Source organism: Typopeltis vanoorti, chromosome 10 (assembly GCF_054136105.1).
Source record: "Typopeltis vanoorti isolate ZY-2024b chromosome 10, IOZ_Tvanoo_1.0, whole genome shotgun sequence".
In the NCBI taxonomy this organism is placed as follows: Eukaryota; Metazoa; Arthropoda; class Arachnida; order Uropygi; family Thelyphonidae; genus Typopeltis; species Typopeltis vanoorti.
The window spans coordinates 100,028,272-100,049,574 of NC_143558.1; the positions used below are offsets into that span (position 1 = coordinate 100,028,272).

The following is a 21,303-nucleotide window of genomic DNA, read 5'->3' on the forward strand; positions in this document are numbered from 1 at the left end:
CAATCTTATCCTCTTCAGTTAGCAGCAAGCCATCTTTATCTTTATAGCATTTACTTGCTTTCTTTCTTCAGAGTATATTTTCCTTGTCATCTCATACTGTCTTTCAATATGCCTTAATTTGCAGCCTTTTGTTCCACATAATTCCTTTTATCATCTCTTGCAGATCTTTTAATGAGCTTTTCTTTCTCTCTATAATTGCAGAAATGAATTTCTTTAGCTTTCTGGGATTTAGCACTTTGAAACATCATTTTAACTTTGTCATTTCTTCTGAGTCTCCAGTTCTTGTCTGATAACCAATTATTGTTCATTTTCCCCTTCTTAGCACCTAAGCAGTCTCTTGCAACCTCATTATATATCATTTAAAAATTTTTCCATTGCATTTATCATTAGCTGGTGTTTACCAGATACCTTGTGAATGTAATCAATATACTTTGGGCAGACAGGCCATTCTATGGAGGAAAAAAATTAATGAACATCAGTATTATATTGAATACATGAAACCTCAAAAGTGTGGTCTGGCACAACATAGTATTGACATTAAACACAGTATCCAATGGGATGAAGCTCGTCTTCTCCATAGAAGCAGGTTTAAATATGAATGCCTTTTCAAAGAAAGTTGTGAAGCCCTTTCACATCAGTCAAATCCGAATCGGAATGATTCTCTCTCTCTCTCTCTTCCCGAAAAGTTTGGGAGTTCTTATCTTATTTATTAATTTCTAGCATACAGCATCAGTTTTTAATTGATAAACCACCGACTGTTGTATGTACCTTGTATTCCCATTTTTTGATTTGCTTGTTTCTACTCACTGATGATGTACTGTTATTTTCAGTACGAAATATATGTACTTTCATTTCATTAAAGTTAATTACTGTGGTTATAGTAATTTATTGTTTAAAGTCATGCCACACGTACCTTTAAAGATTCGACATTGCATTTCAGTCATGTCTTCTGGGCTATATACTTTCTCACCTTCTAGTTTCTCATTTTCAAAATAAGAACTCTCTTTTTTATCATAATAGAAAAGTTTTTTTTTTAATCCCATGCAGTTTTAATTTAATTTTGGTTGTTACTAAGTAACGATCAGATCCTACATCAGCTCCTTGCATTACTTTAACATCTAGGGATGAACTCCTAAAATTACCCTTATTGCTGTATGATCAATTTGGATTTTGGATTTACAATCTGTTGATAACCAAGTCATTTTATGTATGTCTTTCTGATTTAATAATTTCCTCCTATCACAAAATTATTCATTTTGCAAAATATCCCCAATAAGTCACCATTCTCATTTCTTGAACCACATACTTTGTTACCTACTGCTCTCTCTCTCATCTTCATTCTTTCTTTTACCAACTTTAGCATTCATGTCACCCATAAGAATAACCATGTCATGTTTCAGTACTTGTTCTATACATTTTCGTAACTTATTATAAAAATTCTCCTTCTCTTCAAGATCCTTCTCATTTGTTGGTGCATATACTTGTATTATGGTTAATTTAATACATCTAGAATCTAGCCTTTATTATCTGCTCATTTATGGGTTTCCAGTTTATCAAGCTTTTACTTGTCTCTGCACTAAATATAAGTGTCACACCTCTTTCATGAATTTCGTCTGATCCTGAATACAATATTTGATTTCCATCTACAGTTCTCATTCTTCCAAAGCTGGTTCATTTTAACTCACTTATGGCTAAAATTTATATTCCATACTTTCCCATTTCCTTTATAACTTCCTGTGTCTTTCCAATTTGGAACATTTCTAGTCCAACACACCTGACACTTGGTATATTGGTTTTCCTGTGCTCTCAGTTTCCATAATCAGGGAATTTTTACAGGATTAGCCCTTCATCTAATCCTCCTCCTTTATTTGGGCTTGGGACCAGCATGGGCAATTTGGGATTTAGCCGACCAAATTGTATTCTTATTGGTTAAACCAAAATAAAAAATGATGGTACGACATGACAAAATTTCATGCCGGCTGGGGCGTCGCCTGGTTAAACAAGGCCCCCCCCCCCCATTGTTTTTGCCACAGAACCAGGACGAACAGCGAAAAGTCAGCTACTGGAACAAATCTGAAAACAAACCCCAACTCAACATCACCAGAGTTAAAGATCGGTACTATCAACATAAGAAGCCTAAATGGCAAAGAAATGGAGCTAGCTGAGGAATTAGATAAGTACCAGATCAACATAATAGGGGTGACTGAAACAAAAAAGACAAAAACTGGTGAGATCTTTCTGAGCAATAAATTCAAAATGTTATATTCAGGAAATGACAATCGAGGAAAAGAAGGAGTAGCAAGTATTCAACACAAAATACGAGGCTAATCTTCTTGAATGGCAGTCAGTCTCAAGTAGAGTAATGTGGGCAAATATCAGAATGGAGAATTGGACAATGAGACTTATTTGTGACTATGGTCCCACAGAAGGTTTTACTAAGGTAGAAGTGGAGGGATTTTTTGAGGCTTTAGAGAAAGCAACTGACACAATGAAAAAGGAAAAGTTGATCCTTGTTGGGGATCTAAATAGCAGAGTAGGAAATGATTGTGAGACATAAAAAATATTTTGGGAAAATTTGGAGAAAAGAGCAAAGCTAATAATAATGGCAAACACCTGTTGGATTTCTGCTCAGGACATGGACTGGTCATTACTAACACAACGTTCCAACATAAAAATGTGCACAAATTCACAGGGAGAGAAGAGGCAAGGAATAAGAAAAGTCTCATTGACTATGTTATTGTTGTTGATAGTGATGTTTTCCCACTGGTGCAGGACACCAAAGTGTACAGAGGATTTGAAATTGGAAGTGATTACCATTTAGTCTTGAGCAGGATAAAATTTAATTTCATATTGAAAAGAATAACATGTAAGAAAGTTTTAAAGCGATTAAAAGTCAAGTAGCTCTCAGATGTGAACTGTAGACTAAAATACATAAAGATTATTGAAGAAAAAATGAAAGAGTTTGAGAACAGGAACCAAACCTTGGAGATTCAGTGGCAAGCCTTGAAGATAAACCTGATTGATTCAGCCAGAGAGGCATGTGGTGAAGTAGTCTGCAAGGATAGAAAAATCAGAACTCCCTGGTGGACACAGAAAGTGAAAGAGGCAGTGAAGGAAAAGAAGAAAGCATATCAAAAGTTCCAGACAAATAAGTCTTCTTTTACTCTTAGAGAATACAGAGACAAATGTAAGAGAGCGAAACACTGTGCTAAACAAAAGTTATGGGAGGACTTTGGCAAGAACATAGAAAATAAATATCAAGAAGGTGGTAAGATATTCTGGAGGTTTTTGAAGCACCTTAGAAATGGAGGAAAGATTGCCGTTAAAGAAGTTAGAGATGATAATGGTGACATGAAAATGGGAGAAAAAGATATCCTTGAAGTATGGAGTAATTACTTCGAAAAATTGCTAAATGGGACAAGCAGTGATAGCACAGTGGTAAAAAACACTCAACAGGCATACGGTCAGGAATACATATCCATACTTGAAGCAGAAAAAGCTTGAAATGTGGGAAGGCAGTAGGAGTAGATGATATTCGACCAGAAATGCTGAAGTATGGTGGTATAAAAGTCTTATAGTGGCTGCACTACATAGTTCAGAAAGCCTGGATAGAGGGATAAAGCCTGGAAATTTTCCCTGAATGTTCCTGTGATTGTTGGAATTCATTTCCTAGTTTGCTGTTCAGATTTCCAACAAGGACCACTTTTTTGAATTTCTTAATGTCAGCTGCCTGTTATAATGATTCAAAAAATACCTCGTTTTTCTTTAGAAGAACCTTCTGTGGGACTATAGGTACAAATATGTTTCATTGTCGGTTTCCCTGTTTTAAAGTTTGCCCACATAACTACTTGAAACTGCCTTCCAATCAAGAAGTTTATCTTCGTGTTTGGTATTGATGCTGCCACTACTCCTTTTTTTGATCATTATTGCCTGAAAATAACATCCTATATTTATTATTTAGTAAGATCTCACATATTTTGTCTTCTTTGTCTAGGTAATAATATCTCAAATTCTGAAGTGAGACAAAGAGTCATTTCTTCCAGTAGGTCTAAGAGAGATAACATCTGGTTTGGTCATATCAGTAGGTCTAATGGCCTTTCATGCAAGTTCTCAGTGGACTTATTCCTACAACTTGAAAAAGAAGCAACATAGGATGAACTGGATAGACAATATTAAAAAACTGGGCAGGTGTTTCACTAAAAGTTTAATGCAGAATGGCAGTCAGACTGGTTAGAAGATTTTTTATGAGGAATATTTCTTGATATCTTCATAAAATAAGGAGCTGAAATTAACATCTCCCATTTTGCTATCAAGTTTAATGCAATTATTCTTCATAATGTGATTCATGTAAATAATGAATAATAGTGGAGATAGTGTATACCCTGGCTCACACTTGAGTTTACTTCAAATCAACTTCCTATACCCACTTCAATTCTAACTTCTGACTTAATAGCTTAAATATAGACTGTGTATTGCTGGATACTATATCCTGCTTACACCATAAAATTGTAGTGTTTTTGAAATTTTTTTTTCTCTTGCACCATGTCATATCTTTTCCAGATCTGCAAGACCTAAATACAGATCCTTGTTATATTCCTGTGATTTCTCAACTATTTTTCATAAAGTGAAAATCTGATTCTGACTGTTCTGTCACTTCTTGTTTCATTTAACATTCTTTCAAAATTAATTATTCAAACATGCAAAATATCTTTAGTTTCAGTTTTCATGTCACATCTATCATCTGTGATTCCTTTTATAGTACTTTTTGTACTCATTCCTCCATGTTTAAGCTTTTTTCAATTGCCTCCTGAACATATTGCCACTTTCTTGATACTTATCTTCTGTATTTTTACCAGTCTTCCCAAAAAAATGTAAGAAGATGGTGTTTAGCTATTTTTGACTTGCATACATTTTTTTTTTTCTGTATTCTTTCAGAGCACATGGTAACTTCTGGGTCCACCATGAAAATCTGATTTTCCTATCCTTGCAAACATTTCATCACATGCTCCTTAGCTGAATCAATGTTTGTTTTCTTTAAAGTTTTCCGATGAGTGCCCAGCGTTTGATTCTTGTTTTTAAACCCTTTCTTTATTCTTGAATAATACTTGTATATTTGAGTCACCTGTGAAAGCAACTTGACTCTATTAGTTTTAAAATGTTTTTATGCACTTTTCTTTTCAGTATGATTTTATCCCATTCAAAACTAAATGGTGATCACTTACTATTTCAAATCCTCTGTATGCTGTTGTGTATTGAAAACCAGTGTGATGATATTGTTAATATTAGATGATTATTATATTTAATTTAATCCTGTTTATAGAGAGATGATCTCTGTTCAACAATTATTTTTTTTATTTCCGAGTGTACCTAGCACAAGGGTTCACTCCAATCGGTGCAATGACCTCTTTTTTAATATTTCTTTCAGAATCCAAAAAATCACTGACTCAAGACTAAAATACAAAATAAACACATTTAATAAAACAAAAACAATATATATATACACTTAAAACAACATTACATAACTATAACTAACTACAGAATTAATTTGATCCAAGGCCTTTTAAAAATAACTTTACACTTAACACTAGACTAAACACTTTGTTTTCACAATGATAAAATGTTTATAGCCAGTTTCTCTCTCTCTCTGTCAAGGCCCTTTTCCGAAGATATATGACTTTATTTTTTCATAGGATCCTTTCTCATCACTTAAGTAGCACGCATTAATTCTTCCTGACTCAATTCTGTCACCTTTCCAGTAGAAATAATAGTTAGATCCGGCGTCCTTAATACAGATGAAACTTCCTAATCAACGTTTCCTCGAACATTCCTTTAGAACGTAAATGGCAATTTCTTCTTTTATTCATTAATGCTTATTGACAGTCTTAACTCTCTTCCACTGTAAAAAAATTCACAGTTCTATGATTCCCTTTTCGGAATCTACTACTAATTCTTTCAATTAGTGTTTCCTCGAATATTCCTTTTAAAACATTATAGCAATATTTTCTTTTATTTATCAATACTTATTCCACTTTGAAACTTTATAGTTCCACAATTCCTTTTTCGGAATATACTATTAATTTTCCTCCAAACGCTCTCTTGTTTACACCCGTTACTCTGATACCGAACATTCTCCTTGTCAGCTGTCAATCACACATCAAACTTCTCAGCGAGCATGCGCACTCCATGAAACTGGCAAGCAAGAAACTAAATATAATGGCTGACACACGTAGATTACATTAGTGACAAGAGAATGTCTTCATAAAACGCACACTTAATATTTAAAACTACAATAAAATTTTTTCAAGTCATCATCATGCATATCAAGGATTCAGGACTTGCGTTGCCTGTTCCGGCCTTAGAAGTTGTCATTTAAGAGGACATCCTGGTTTTCTTTTTCCTAATGGCTTGTACTTTAAGGCTTGTTTTGGTAATCTTTTTATTTTCATTCTTTGAACATGTTCCATCCATTAATGTTTATATTTTTTAATTTTTTCTATTACTGATTCTTGGTTTAATTCTTTCATAATTTCTTTGTTTCTTTTGTGAACAAATAGAGTATACTTTGCAGTTTTTCTCATAAACTTCATTTCTGCTGTTATTAATCTTTGTTTGTCTTTTTGTTTTATTGTCCAGATGTCGCTTCCATACAGTAAGACTGGTAGGGCTAATGTACTGTATACTTTTAGTCTGGTTTGTTTTTGAACTAGGTTTGGTTTAAATATAGAGTTAATTACACCTGTTATTTTTAAATATTTTACAATTTTTACGTTTATATCTTTTTCATTTTCATATGTGATCATACATTCTAGGTAGTTAAATGAATTCACCTGTTCTAAGATCTTGTTATCTATTATTATCTTAGTGCTTGCTGGATCTTGTCCTTTAAAGGCCATAGTTTTTGATTTTTCTGTTGATATTATCATACCATAATCTTTGGCTATATCATTTAGATCTAAAATAGCTTTCTGTAAGTTATCTTCGGAATTTGTTATTATTATTTGGTCGTCGTCAAAAAGGAGAGTGTTTTAATTCACAGTAGGAGAAAGTTTAATACCTTGATGGAAATTTTTATTCCATTTTATTATTATTTCATTTAGGTAAATATTAAAAAGAGTTGCTGAAGGGGACATCCCTGTTGGACCCCTTGGTTTATCTCTCTCGTAAATGATAGCTCATGATTTAATCTTATTTGTATTTGATTATTTTCATATATACTTATGATAACTTTTAGGATATTATTTGGTATTTATCTTTCATTTAATATGTTAAATAAAACGCTTTTAACTTTGTCAAGTGCTTTTTCAAAGTCAATAAATGCAATATGTGTTTCTAAATTGTATTCTCTTTTTTTTCTATTATTAATTTTAGTCATATTCTATACATGATTGTCCTTTTCTAAACCCATTCTGTACTTCTAAAATAAACTTTTTGGAATATTTCATTAGTTTGCTATTTAAAATTCTGCTATATATTTTGTAACAGGAATTTAGTATGCTTATACCTCTATAGTTTTTAGGGTCATCTCTATTACCTTTTTTAAAGATAGCAATCACAATTGCTTTTTTTTCATTCTATTGGGGGGTTACCAGTTGTATAAATTTTATTTAAAAATAATAGGAGTCTTTGGCATAATTTTTTAAAGTAATACATCTATTCAAATCCAGTAAGTACATAAACTTTTTAAATGCTTTACATATCACTTTGACAAAATAATTTCAATAATGGGCACATCACAAGTGCCGACAATGCATGTTATGAAACCAAAGCTAATAAACGTTCTAACATAAACAATACACAAAAATATTCAGAATTTTTAATTATGATTATTTTTACAATATCATTATCTATAGTAATATAGACAGACAGACAGTGAGACTTTTCTTATTCGTTGTATCTTTTCTCCATGTAAATTTTTGCCCAACTCTATGTTGGAACATGATATTAGTGATGACAAATCCATGTCATGAACAGAAATCCATCATGTATGTGTCATTATTATTAGTTTGAAAATTTATAATAGTATAAATTGTGTGGATAATATGACTGGAGAACAAATAGAGAAACGTTAGGTTAGACAGAAAGTAATGAGGGGATTGAAAAAGTGAGTGTAGTGGAGGATGAAATGCTCACTGTTTATAATATTTTATGGTTATGTAGTCACCTCTCACCATTGCTAACACCATTTTAACAAACTAAAGGAAATTCACTGTAGCAAACCTCTCATATTATAAACTTTTTCTTTGCTCCCTACAAGATGGCTGTAGTGAGAATTTACTGTAATTCTTTAAAAACCAGAAAAATTTTGTTATGCTTTGTGAACTGAATTCATTTTTGTTTCCAATATTTATTTTAGTGAAGACGTATTATGGCCACCGATCATCGACTTATTTTGTGAAGATATCGTTAAGTGGAGATTCCCAGTATTTATCAAGTGGATCAAGTGATGAAAAGGCATACATTTGGAAGGTACAAAATTGTTTTTTTTGTATTATTGCTTATATTTAATTACATAAGGTGATTTCATTGCATCCTACCTAAGGCATTTACTGCAGCTATATTGTATCCATTCATGCCAAGTCACCATGAATATTAAAATATCCAGTTGATTTAGCATGCAGTGATCCTTGCTAAAAGAATTTCTTAGACTTCAGGTTAAATCAGATGTCCATCATCATCTGCTACACTTTATTGTGTGACTGGAAATGCTCTCCTATGGGAGTGAAAACTTTGACAGCTACACTGAGAGAGAGAGAGAGAGAGAGAGGGACATCTAGACTGCATAAAGGCTATTCCAACAACTCTCAATCTGTATCAGAATTTTTTTTTTGGACAATTTTTGCATCTCCTCAGATCTGAGACTGCATTAACATATGAGACTTGTCAATGATAATACATACTAGCATTTGCTGAAACTAGTAGCAATTTCCTGAACCAAATAGTGACCAGCAGTGTAGCATGGCCACTCACTGTAAGTACCTTTCAGAGAAATTGAGCCTTGCAGTGGAACATATAAAATCTCTCCCATAGGTCATGCTTCCTCTTAAAATCCAGTAGAATCTTTGGTAGAGATCCATATTGAATTTTTTAAGGAACTTCCATAATGCAGTAAAACTCTTGTTGGCACATGTCAATCAAAAATAATCTTCCAATAAAGCTTATCTAGTGAATAAATTTCTTCCATGTTAAAACAACTATGATTACACAAGCTGTCCAGGAAAATAATTATTGTATGACACGTCATATATAGCTCCTGTAATTATTCATAGGCAAATTAGTTACTGCTCTTATGCATCAAGATTAAAAACTAAAGAAGAGAACCATTTCATGCTTTGATAATGCATAAATAATAGTCTTCTTAGCTCTTTTAGAAAATTTTAATGTAAACCAGAAATAGTGTAGCAGTGCTCTGAGCTTTTAAAGCACTTAGGCATGTGTTTTAAAAACATAGTGTTAAATTTTGTAATATGCTTTTCTCTCCTTGCTGTTATTTATGTCATATATTTAAAATGAGAATAGCCCATTTAAATATCTTCAGTTCTGTAAGTATGCCTTTGATCTTCTCCTGGAAAAAACATATTCAAAAATATATAGGCACCTCACTATTCGAAAGTTGAGTTTTTATCCTCTACTTCAGGCAGAGTAGGAAATAAAGCCTAAATTTCTCACCTAAACAATTTTTACTTTTGATAAATGTTGTACTCATCAGCCATGGAATATGCTCCTCTTACCTTTGGGGTGGTGCCATAAAACATCTTAAAAATCCCAGGTTGTTCAACAAAGAATAGTTAGATTGGACAATGATCCATTCATTGTGACAGATATTTAGTTTCTTCTCTGTACCTCTTAGAGGAGGTCACAACAAAAAAATTTTTTTTCGCATCCACAGATATTTTGGATTATGTCTTTCAGACAGCATATGATCTCTAATTGTATCACTTTGTATATATGAAACAGAATACCTTTGTGGTGCATTATAAGGAGTTTTCAGGAATTCTCATCTTGCAAAATGGACAAATCACTGACTATAGCATATATGCATTTAACAGACATATCATATTGGCATCATGGCCTTGTTTGCTTCAGCTGTAATTGCACTCAAAACTATTAAACATGAATAACAAACAGAATGCATCAATAATTTTGGCAATAACTCTAAGCTATGCACTGTAGGGAGTCACTGACTATTCTTATTATAGGATTCATTAGGATCAAAGTTCAGTCTGTTGTAACTCCTGTTTTGAGTTGAAATCCTGAATTGATTTTCAGGTTTTATTTGCCAGAGATATTCAGCAGGACACAACTACCAAATTTCAGTTCAATTTAGTGTTCAACACTATGTCTGTAGAATTTGACCACGTTTAGAATGTTATTATTATTACTTGTCACCTCCAGGGAGTCCAAAGACTCGTCGAGGGATGGCACCTACTGTACAACTCTCTGTCTCCAACTACAACGAACCACAACTACCATCATCTACACCACCGCCATTCTACTGCCTACCAACACTAGTATTTATTTTCACTGACAATCACAAACATCCATGCTCATGGCAGGATTCGAACCTGCAGCCTTTTGGCTGGACAGTGGATACACTAATCACTTGGCCAACCAGGCCAGTTTTTAGTTATTTGTTTATTGATTTACAACATCAGAAAAACAAAATAAATATTATCCTTAATTAAGTTACTTATGTTTTGCTGATTGCAAACAAGTATCCTGCGGTCATTAAAGAACATTAAGAATATTTCTCACAGAACATAAATCATTCAGAATCAAGTAATTATGGAAATAGTTCAAATTGTAATGGATGAAAGAACTACCACCATATCATATTTTGCTGTTGATCTGAATGTGGACTGAAAATGGCCATTCCTGCCTTGCCATGATGATGTTAAGATATGTATTATGTTGCCATCTTCCTGTCTATCCATGTTAGTCTATGATTGCAGGCATAGGACATTTTATACACTTATAGATTAGAGTGGAGTTTATCCTTAGGGGAGTAGATAAAAGCTACTAGTTTGATATGTGGTTTAAAAGTGGTTTGTAAATAATATTTATTTAGCACTTTTTTTTTAGATGTATCCCAAATAAAGGAAGTGGTGATATTTTTGTTATGATTCTTGTATGTCGAGAAACAAGATTTTATCTCTCTATTTTTTTACCTATTTGCTCTATGCAATATTTTATGTATTTTGCAGGTATTATAGCCATGGACTGAAATAGTATTGATAATTGAGTTCATTGGGGCATATATAACTCTTGCCCTGTGTGTTAGTGTTTGAAGGATACAGCATTCATGGCCAGTGTGATGGTGTGACTATTTATGTATGTGTATTGTGTCTAGAAAGAATAGACAGTTATTTATTTTTTTCTTTAATGGAGTGTGTTTTAGGATCTGGCTGTTTACATACTAAAAATGTATTTACTTTGTTTAAGCCATATGGGCAAATAATAAACACATCATCATCATAACAAAGTAGACTAAAGATTTGAGCATAGCTATATTTGAGGGCATTTTTACTTTAAGTGATCCATATACAGTAGCAAACAAATTACTCTGAACAAGTCGAATTTTTGTCAGATTTTTGATTTTTGGTTTCAGTTCACAATAGTTTCACTTTGGGTTTACTATTTTTGGTTTTGGTTTTAGTTTACTGAGTTTAGTTTAGTTCTGCGTATTTTAATTGACTCTGCGATGTTTATTAATAGTGTTGTGCATTTTTAAGAACAGGTTGACATTCATAGTGTTTTATTCATTTTGTGTAGCTATAAAATGGATACATTTTCCAAGAAAGAAAATATGTACTTTCTCAGTACGCATCCTTGACTCAACGACATATTGTCAATGAGTGTGTGGTGTTGGTTTTGGGTACTGTTAATGCAATTTTAAAGAGGTTTAGGGAGACAGGTACCTTCTCTCCTGACAAGGAAAATGTGGGCAAAAAAGAAAAACTACTTACTCAAGATTGTATATTAGTTAAGAAAAGCAAAATTAATCCAAAATTGCCTGTTGTAGACTTAAATAGAGACTTGGCAGCTGTGGGATTAATGTTTCTGACATGACAGTCCATCAAAGATTGTTGGAATTAGGGAAGAATGACTGCCCACAGCAAAAAAAGAAACAACTGTTGATGAAAGCTATGCAGAAAAAGAGGCTCCAGTGGGGAAAAGTGTATAAAGATTGGACTGTTGAGAAGTGGTAGAAGGTCATTCTCAGATGAGAGCCATTTCTTTGTCCAAGGAGAGCAAGTATCCTTTGTTTGTAAATCATTGGCTGAGAATAGTTCTCCTGCCCACCTTCAATAAGCTCTTTAAACACCCAGCTAAAAAGATGTTCTGGGATTGTTTTACATATAACAGTCCTGGATCACTTGTGTCTGTTGATGGTATGATGAAAAGTGACCAATACATAAAAATATTGGAGAAAAGAGTGGTCCTACATATCCAGAAAGATAAAGAATTCATCTTCTAACAGTATCTCGCTTCATGCCACACTTCAAAAAAAGTGAAAGAATTCCTCAAAAATCACAACATCCAACTCTCCTGACATTAACCCATAGAAAATTTGTGGGCATAGTGAAAAAGAGACTTGGAAAATTAAATTGTGATATAAAAGATAACTTAATACAGTCCATTTAAAAGTATGGTTTTGAGATGCAGAAATAAGAAAAATATGTTCTACATCGGTAGATTCCATGCCAAAGCAAATTAATGAACTTATTAGGAATAGTGGAGTACATATAAATGATTGAGTAAAGTTGGAGTTTAATTTTTGTACTTATTTTCTTGAAAATTAAAATTTTTCTTTAAAATGTGAGTGGTCGGATCAATTTGTTCACTATTGTAGATTATTGCAAAAGCAAGTAGGGGAATTTATTACAGTCTCTTTTAATTTTTTTTTAGTTTCATATGATTATTTTCTTTTTATTATTATTTTCCATGTAAAATAACCAGCATGAACAGTGAATATTAAATAATTCAAATTTTTTATTTTTTATTTTTTTTTGGAAGGGGGTGGGGGTTTAATGACATCTCTGACATAGTAACCAAAGATTGGGGATCACTTTTAGTAGTACATTGACATTAGGAAGCAGGGATGTAATATCAAAACTAATCATAGTGTCTGAATTTTTGAGATTGAAGTTTTGAAATGAATAGCATGTTTTCATAACATGAGGGAGATGAGAAGATTTGTCTTTGATGAGAAAGAATGATTTTTGCTGTTTAGCAAGTTTCTAAGTGCGCCTGTCAACTACATGAAGAGGAGGTATTGGATTTGTGAATTTTGAGGGTCTTGTATATCCTAGGTGATATAACAATAAAATTACAACTTTTTAATGATTTCTTTGGCCAAGAAATAACTTCTTTTTTTTTTTTTTAATTAGCACAAAAGAAAAGATTTTCAAATTACTAGAGGGGAAAAAAAAGCTCCGGAAGGTTTTAGCTTCTTTTTTTGACAAATAAGCTGAAACCTTACTACGCTAAACTATCTCAATGTGTGAGACATTGAGATAGTTTAGTATAGTTACGACTACTAAATTCTCTTTTAACCAGATTGTAAATGTACAGAACAAATAGAATTAATCTTGGATTATTTAATAATTAAGAATAATAACAGAATTTGCCTTTTATATTCTTTAACATGTTCATATTGGGAAGTGTTTTGCATGTTTATCGTACCGATGGGACTTCTTATAACTGTTTGTGTGCTGATCTGGCGTCATGTAGCCAGGCTGAGTTGACACAAAGTTTATATGGCATGTTAGTTGCAACCCTTTAAATAGAATTTTATTATTATTATTATTATTATTTGACACCTCCAGGGAGTCCAAAGACTCATCGAGGGAGAGTGTGGCAACAGCATCGAACAATTGGTCCCCTTCCAACTACTAACCGCGCTCAAACTTACTTAACTAAGCCATTAGTAGCAGAGGCTCTACCAATCAACCAACCTTTGCCGGCTGCTGCTTGTTTGTGAGAAGCTTCACATTGAGCTGGCAGGTAGCCTCACGGATACCAAGTTTGTGTCATGTTAATTGCAACTCTTTCAGTAGAGTAGAATTTTATTTGATGTTACCATTTGTGATCTGTCTTAATGAATCAAACATTTTTATGCAATCAAACAAACACTTATTTCATGTAATTGAAAATTTAGACAAATGTTTAATTTTCTGAAAAGAGCATTCCTTTTCACCTATCCCCCTCTCCTCAATGTGGGATTATTTACAATCAAAGAAACCGTTACGGAAAAGCAGGGAATTTGTGTCATGCATGAATGAAATTGCTGGTAATTTTGCTCGCTTTGTCAGATAATTACTTTCTTGGCGAGTGAGCTACTACCACCCTGACCTGAACGTGTTAAATTAATTTAGTACAATCCAGCCACTCTGTAAGGAAGGTCATAATGCATTGTCATTCATCAGTATAAATAGGTCTGACTAATAACCTACCATTGACTTTTATTAGATACATGGTAGGCTGCACTCTTTTTTTTTTATGTGAATCCCAACCACAAAGAGTTATAAACTATCATATATAAAGTACCAAAGTTAGGCTAAATATTAGATAATTCAGATACCATTCTCTAGACATGAAAATAGAATGTTTTCACTTTTTCAAGCCCCTCGAGCCTCTAGTAAATGAACAGGGTAATGGTGATCTTACACTCTGTGATAAAAATCATCTAAACCACCTAAAGACTTTCACAAACATCTATGCCACTGTGTGAGATTCATACCCACATCTTCCTGGTATCTGGCTACATTCAGTCAGGCATAAATCTATAAATTTCAAGTGTTTGTATAATATTTTTAATGAAGAAAGTGTTTATCTTGTATGTAATAATTGTGAATTGCACTTGTGATTTAAGAAAAAGGAACATGAGTGTTCCTAAAATTTTTTGCAGTAAACTGTAACATAATATCAGAGTATTAGTAGATGTAGAATATGGTAATGCCAACCCTTAAATTTCAAAGTACAAATGCATTTTTTTGTGAAATATTAATTTTAATATGCAGCATTTGCTATCCACCATGTTACAGTGTTCTTGCATAATGAGAACTATGGAGTTTACATAATTATAAAATCATGTGTACCACAGTAAATATTCATCATACAAATATTTTATCTTTTGTATCATAAGACATTATCAGTATCAGCGAAGAACAACAGTGAGGAATTTGATCAAAAGAAATAGTAATGCACAACATTAGAATCCTTCAATAGTATGTTCTTTAGGATAAAAACACTATTGAGTTGAAAATAAAATGAAATTTCCCTAACTCTGGGGATGGTAAGGAGGTCATTACGATTAAGGTTCAGTCAATGAAGTAGGGCTTCACCATTTTCTTTGGATAAATGTTCATCTATTTATACATTGATATATGTAATAGTTTGGTGTTATACTTCTGTATCTTCTATCTAGTGGTTTCAGTCCCATGTTATGCTAGGCAGATTTATGAGGTTTGATAAGCAGGATATAGTTTTGGCATTCACAAATATGTTTTTCAACTGATCTTCCAGTTTGTCCATAGCACAAACATTGTACTTGATGTACAGTGTTTGTGCTATGGACAAACATTATATGGATGAAATATTTCTACAATGTATGTGCACAATTGCAACTTTCACCAGTGAAGAAAGTTTCATCAATGGTGAAAGTTTGTCCTTTGGAGATGGTAACAGATTGTGAATTTGGTTGATGGACTTGAAGGTAGCAGTGAGTTTGTATTTTTTCATACTCTTTGCTACACATTCAGAAATGTTTAAGATATGGGAGTCCTGTGTTCTTCTTCGTCTTTCTTTTCCTTTCGATACTGCATAGAAGTGCAGTTAATTATTTTGTGTTGTTCTTAGATTATAGTCATTTAATAAAACTGTTTGTATGATAACTTCCTGTTATTTTTTGAGCAATCCTTTAGAGGGATGAATTTTGTGTGCTCTAGGTGTCATAATTTTGAGATGGATGATAAGCAGATGTATTTTGAATATAATAAAATTTGGTTTTCTTTGAACAGAAATAGAAAATGATTACTCAAGTTCCCATTTGATATATGTTGTGCTGGCTCTGTGCTTCCAAATTGCAAAATCTATGTAATGTAGCCAAATAGACATTGACACTGATGATGATGATGTCTTACAATGCACAAGATGAAATATTTCTACAATAAATAATTTTCACTATGTGAATGTTATAATTATGGAAACTCCATTGGCATCATTATAGAATAAGGTTTTATTCCTTCATTGGGAGTTTACAACTTAGACGAGCAGTTTACTACTAGGAAAACTACAAATTAAATAGGGTAAACTCATTTTTAAAGAACTGCAGATGCACTGTTAAGATAAAAGAAGTTATTAAATCACCAGGTGCTCATGAAATTTATCTTGAAGCCAGCCATTCTCTTTTGCTTAACCAGTTACAAGTTTCAAAAAGGAAATTAGCTTTAAATATTATAAAAACATGAGAATTGGAAGCTTATCTGTCAAATGCATACACTAAAGCCTCTGAAAAATATTCACCATAAATCTTAATCAGAAACATTCAGTCTGACATGAATGATTGCAGAAAATACATCTAAATTACTGACTGACAAATGGGTTGCTATACCCTAATAAACAACAAACTGAGTGTTCTAGAATTGGAGCCACAAGTTTGCTATTTCTATCAAACAAATTCCCTATCTGTACTGTATGCAAAACATTGAAAACAATATCTTTCAGAATAGCAACGAGGCTAACAGACTTTGTTTTGAAGTTGTCGGTTATTTATGATGACAGCCATCATGACTGAAAATTCCACTGCTAAATTGAAATCCCTAAAGTCTAAAGACTTCAGGAAAAGCTGACAAAGGAAACACCACTTTAGTCTTAGATTCTAGATCTTATGAATATAAAATGAAATTACTTCTTCTTCGGGGTCGGAGTACATAATCTTAGATTAGTAGAGCTCGTACTAAAAGTCATCTGAATAAACTTAACAAGTTAGTGGATAAAACGACATCCATAGATCAAGAAACAACTCATAACCTACCATGCATGTGCCTCCTAGAACAGCGTTTCTCAAACTTTTCTGAATGCAACTCACAATAAAAAATGCATTTTACATCATGATTCAGTACACATATTACATATATGTCTGTGTGTGGGTGCATTATACACTGAGTTAGCTTTGTATTGGGAACACCCACCTAATAATGCATTAGTCTACTTCTGTGCATGACTCGCAGGTGCCTAGGAACAGATTCCACAAGGTGTCGAATATCCTCCATGTGTAAATCGACTCGTCTGCTGCAGCAGCTCCATTGGTTCATGCTCACAAGTGGGTTGCTATACCCTAATAGACAACAAACTGAGTGTTCTAGAATGGGGCCACAAGTTTGCTATTTCTATCAAATGAATTCCCTATCTATACTGTATGCAAAACATTGAAAACAATATTATCTTTCAGAATAGCAATTTGTCCTGTTTCCTGCTGCACAGCTGATGATCAAGGTTCGCATTGTGCATAAACAGTATGAAGCCATATTCCCTGGTTGCACATTTGGAGGGTTCAATAGGCTGGTGGAGGTGGTGTTATGAATGGGGAGTTTTTTCCTGGCATGCCCTATGTCCATTGGTTATCATCCCACAAACACTGAATGGTGACCGCTACAGGGACCAGTTAGCCAACCATCTCCATCCATATTTGCAGGAGGTCTATCCCGACCACAGTGCCATTTTTCAACAGGACAAAGTACTTTGTCATTGTACAACTACCGAGTGGTTGGAGCACCACGAGAACGAATTCGCCACATTGCCTTGGCTCCCAAACTCCCCTGACTAACCCAATTGAACATGTGTGATATATGCTAGAACAGGGCATGAGAATTGCTGATCCTCCTCCACAGAATGGAATAAGTGTGCCCATTTATAGTAGCCACACATGACATTGATATCACTTAGTACTTTGTTGTGGTGTCAAATATGTAAATCAGTAGGGATGTTCCTAATGCAAAGCTGTGTGTGTGTGTGTGTGTGTGTGTGTGTGTGTGTGTGTGTGTGTGTGTGTGTGTGTGTGTGTAAAATAAACTGAAATAAAAGTTGTGTGTCCTTGGTGTGTATAATAAAATAAAAACAAAAACCCTAACAACGTTAATGTCCAGTATGATTTTATTAACATCTAAATACAACATAGAAAAAATAAACGAAAACAGAAATTAGGAAATATTTTATTTCAATTTAGCAGTGGAAATTTCAGTCATGATGGCCGTCATCATAAATAACTTGTGACAACTTCAAAACAAAGTCTGTTAGCCTCGTTGCTATTCTGAAAGATAATATTGTTTTCAATGTTTTGCATACAGTGTAGATAGGGAATTTGTTTGATAGAAATAGCAAACTCATGGCTCTCTTTATTATATATATGTGTGTGTATATATATATATATATATATAAAATAAGTTTAATGACTATTACCGAGAGAAAAGATGGCAAGATATATTTAACAATATACTACTAGTTTACTAGTTTCGTTACAAGAACATCATCAGGTATCATACTCAAAGAAGTATATAAAAAACTACAGAGACTTAACATTGTACTAACAGAACAAGTGAAAAACAGTAGCATGTTTGAAAAAATGCAAGTATGAGTTCCATACAAACGAATACTACGCGCTGTCGCGAGTGCGCCAGTACTGAACAGAAGCAACGTGTGCGTCCGAGAGATTGTAACTTAGGCTGTTATTGATATGAGAGGAATCTAGAGAAATTTCTCTTGATTCAACAATCTTTCTTTCCAGTTCATCGTAGCACACATGGATATTAGCAGTTTGAGTCCAGTTTACAATGTGCTGGCGGCCTTCGTCTGAGTTAGCAGAAAAGAGAACGTGGCTAGAGAGAGCGCTAGCTCTAGTCCTGTTATAGGAAATATCTCTACGGTGTTCATCCAAACGTAGAAGGATGGATTTAGCAGTCTGTCCATAATATGGCTTTCCGCAATCACATAAAATCTTGTAGACTCCTGGAAACTGAGTAGGAAGATGTTTCTGTTTATATTGGCAAAGTAATGAACGAAGTTTTGGAAGCGTAGTGTAGCACGTTTTGAAGTTAAATTTCTTGAGAATCTTAGCCAGTTTTGGTGAAAGAGAGCTGATGTAAGGTAAGGAGATGAAGGCTCTTGGGAGAGGGGGATCTTCAGCAGTAGTTGAGTGCCTGGGGGAAAGAAATTTGTCAATCTTCTTTGGAGAGAAGCCATTGTTGATAAACGTTTTTTTAAGAAAACTGAGTTCATTTATAATTTCTGTTTCTTCTGTAAGTAATGATTTGGCTCGGTGGGCTTTCTACTTACAGAAGAAACAGAAATTATAAATGAACTCAGTTTTCTTAAAAAAACGTTTATCAACAATGGCTTCTCTCCAAAGAAGATTGACAAATTTCTTTCCCCCAGGCACTCAACTACTGCTGAAGATCCCCCTCTCCCAAGAGCCTTCATCTCCTTACCTTACATCAGCTCTCTTTCACCAAAACTGGCTAAGATTCTCAAGAAATTTAACTTCAAAACGTGCTACACTACGCTTCCAAAACTTCGTTCATTACTTTGCCAATATAAACAGAAACATCTTCCTACTCAGTTTCCAGGAGTCTACAAGATTTTATGTGATTGCGGAAAGCCATATTATGGACAGACTGCTAAATCCATCCTTCTACGTTTGGATGAACACCGTAGAGATATTTCCTATAACAGGACTAGAGCTAGCGCTCTCTCTAGCCACGTTCTCTTTTCTGCTAACTCAGACGAAGGCCGCCAGCACATTGTAAACTGGACTCAAACTGCTAATATCCATGTGTGCTACGATGAACTGGAAAGAAAGATTGTTGAATCAAGAGAAATTTCTCTAGATTCCTCTCATATCAATAACAGCCTAAGTTACAATCTCTCGGACGCACACGTTGCTTCTGTTCAGTACTGGCGCACTCGCGACAGCGCGTAGTATTCGTTTGTATGGAACTCATACTTGCATTTTTTCAAACATGCTACTGTTTTTCACTTGTTCTGTTAGTACAATGTTAAGTCTCTGTAGTTTTTTATATACTTCTTTGAGTATGATACCTGATGATGTTCTTGTAACGAAACTAGTAAACTAGTAGTATATTGTTAAATATATCTTGCCATCTTTTCTCTCGGTAATAGTCATTAAACTTATTTTATAATATTCCAACCGAGTTAAAATGAATTGTCAAAATATATATATATATATATATATATATATATATATAATAAAACTGAAACAAAAGTTGTGTCCTTGCTGTGTATAATAAAAACAAAAAACTTAACAATGTTAATATCCAGTATGATTTTATTAACATCTAAATACAACATAGAAAAAAAAAGCTAAAAATAAACAACAGAAATTAGGAAATATTTTATTTAATGTGACAGGTGTGCTTGCCAAAAAATTTAGGATTCATTTTTATTCACATGAATAAACAGATTTTTGCTCACTACATCGATTCTTTTGGAAGACTGCACTGAAAAATATCTTCCCTCTCTAACAGACACCCTACCATAGAAGAAAGAAAAACATTTTTAATGTATCACTAAATACAGAATGGAGACAGAGAGTATGAAATGACAGTTGGTGTAAATTTGAGACACTTATAATGAAAAACAGGTGTGCTTTCCTCTCACAGAAAATGACTATACTACACATACATGCAAGCAAAATAATCTTATTGTAAAGGTACATACAGTATCTGACTAAATACATTTCTGCTAACAAATATGTTCCAGATTTACAGTTGCAGAAAATACATAAAACAGCTGTTTATAATGCACTCATTTGGTGCAGAAACCAAACTATTTATGTAAAGCAAATTTTCAAAAACCAACTTCTGTTGATTTATTAGAACATATTATTAAAATTGGGGGAGTGTTTTTATAGCATAATTTGTTGAGCCATGTATATGTCTGTATACACACATACACATATAAATGGCTCAACAAATATGCTAAATCCTATTTGCCATGGGGGGGGATGCACTTTCCCAAGACCCCTCCCCTCATTTTTATAGCATAATTTACCCAATAAGTCAACAGATGTTTGCTTTTGAAAATTATATATGTATATATTTAAAAGTTTGTAAAAAATATAGCTGCTCAATGCAGAAGGGATATAATAAACTGTAAAGCAAGTTTCCCCAGCTGAAAACATGCATAATGTGACTCTCAGCATGAATGTTATTAAAGATATGAAATGTGAGAGATATGCTCTGATATTTTGTTTTGTTTCATTTAAAAAAAAATTACTGGTCATGACCC

At 33.5% G+C, this 21,303-nt stretch overlaps 1 protein-coding gene across 1 annotated transcript in view; it reads left to right on the top strand.

Annotated features, from left to right (window-relative positions):
• The window catches only part of l(2)dtl (WD40 domain-containing protein denticleless), a 185,604-nt gene that overhangs the window by 113,164 nt on the left and 51,137 nt on the right, over window positions 1-21,303 (top strand). Inside the window, exon 11 of the mRNA XM_090399361.1 lies at window positions 8,354-8,466. Coding sequence (XP_090255487.1) covers window positions 8,354-8,466 — 113 coding nt within the window. The remainder of the gene's footprint in view (window positions 1-8,353; window positions 8,467-21,303) is intronic.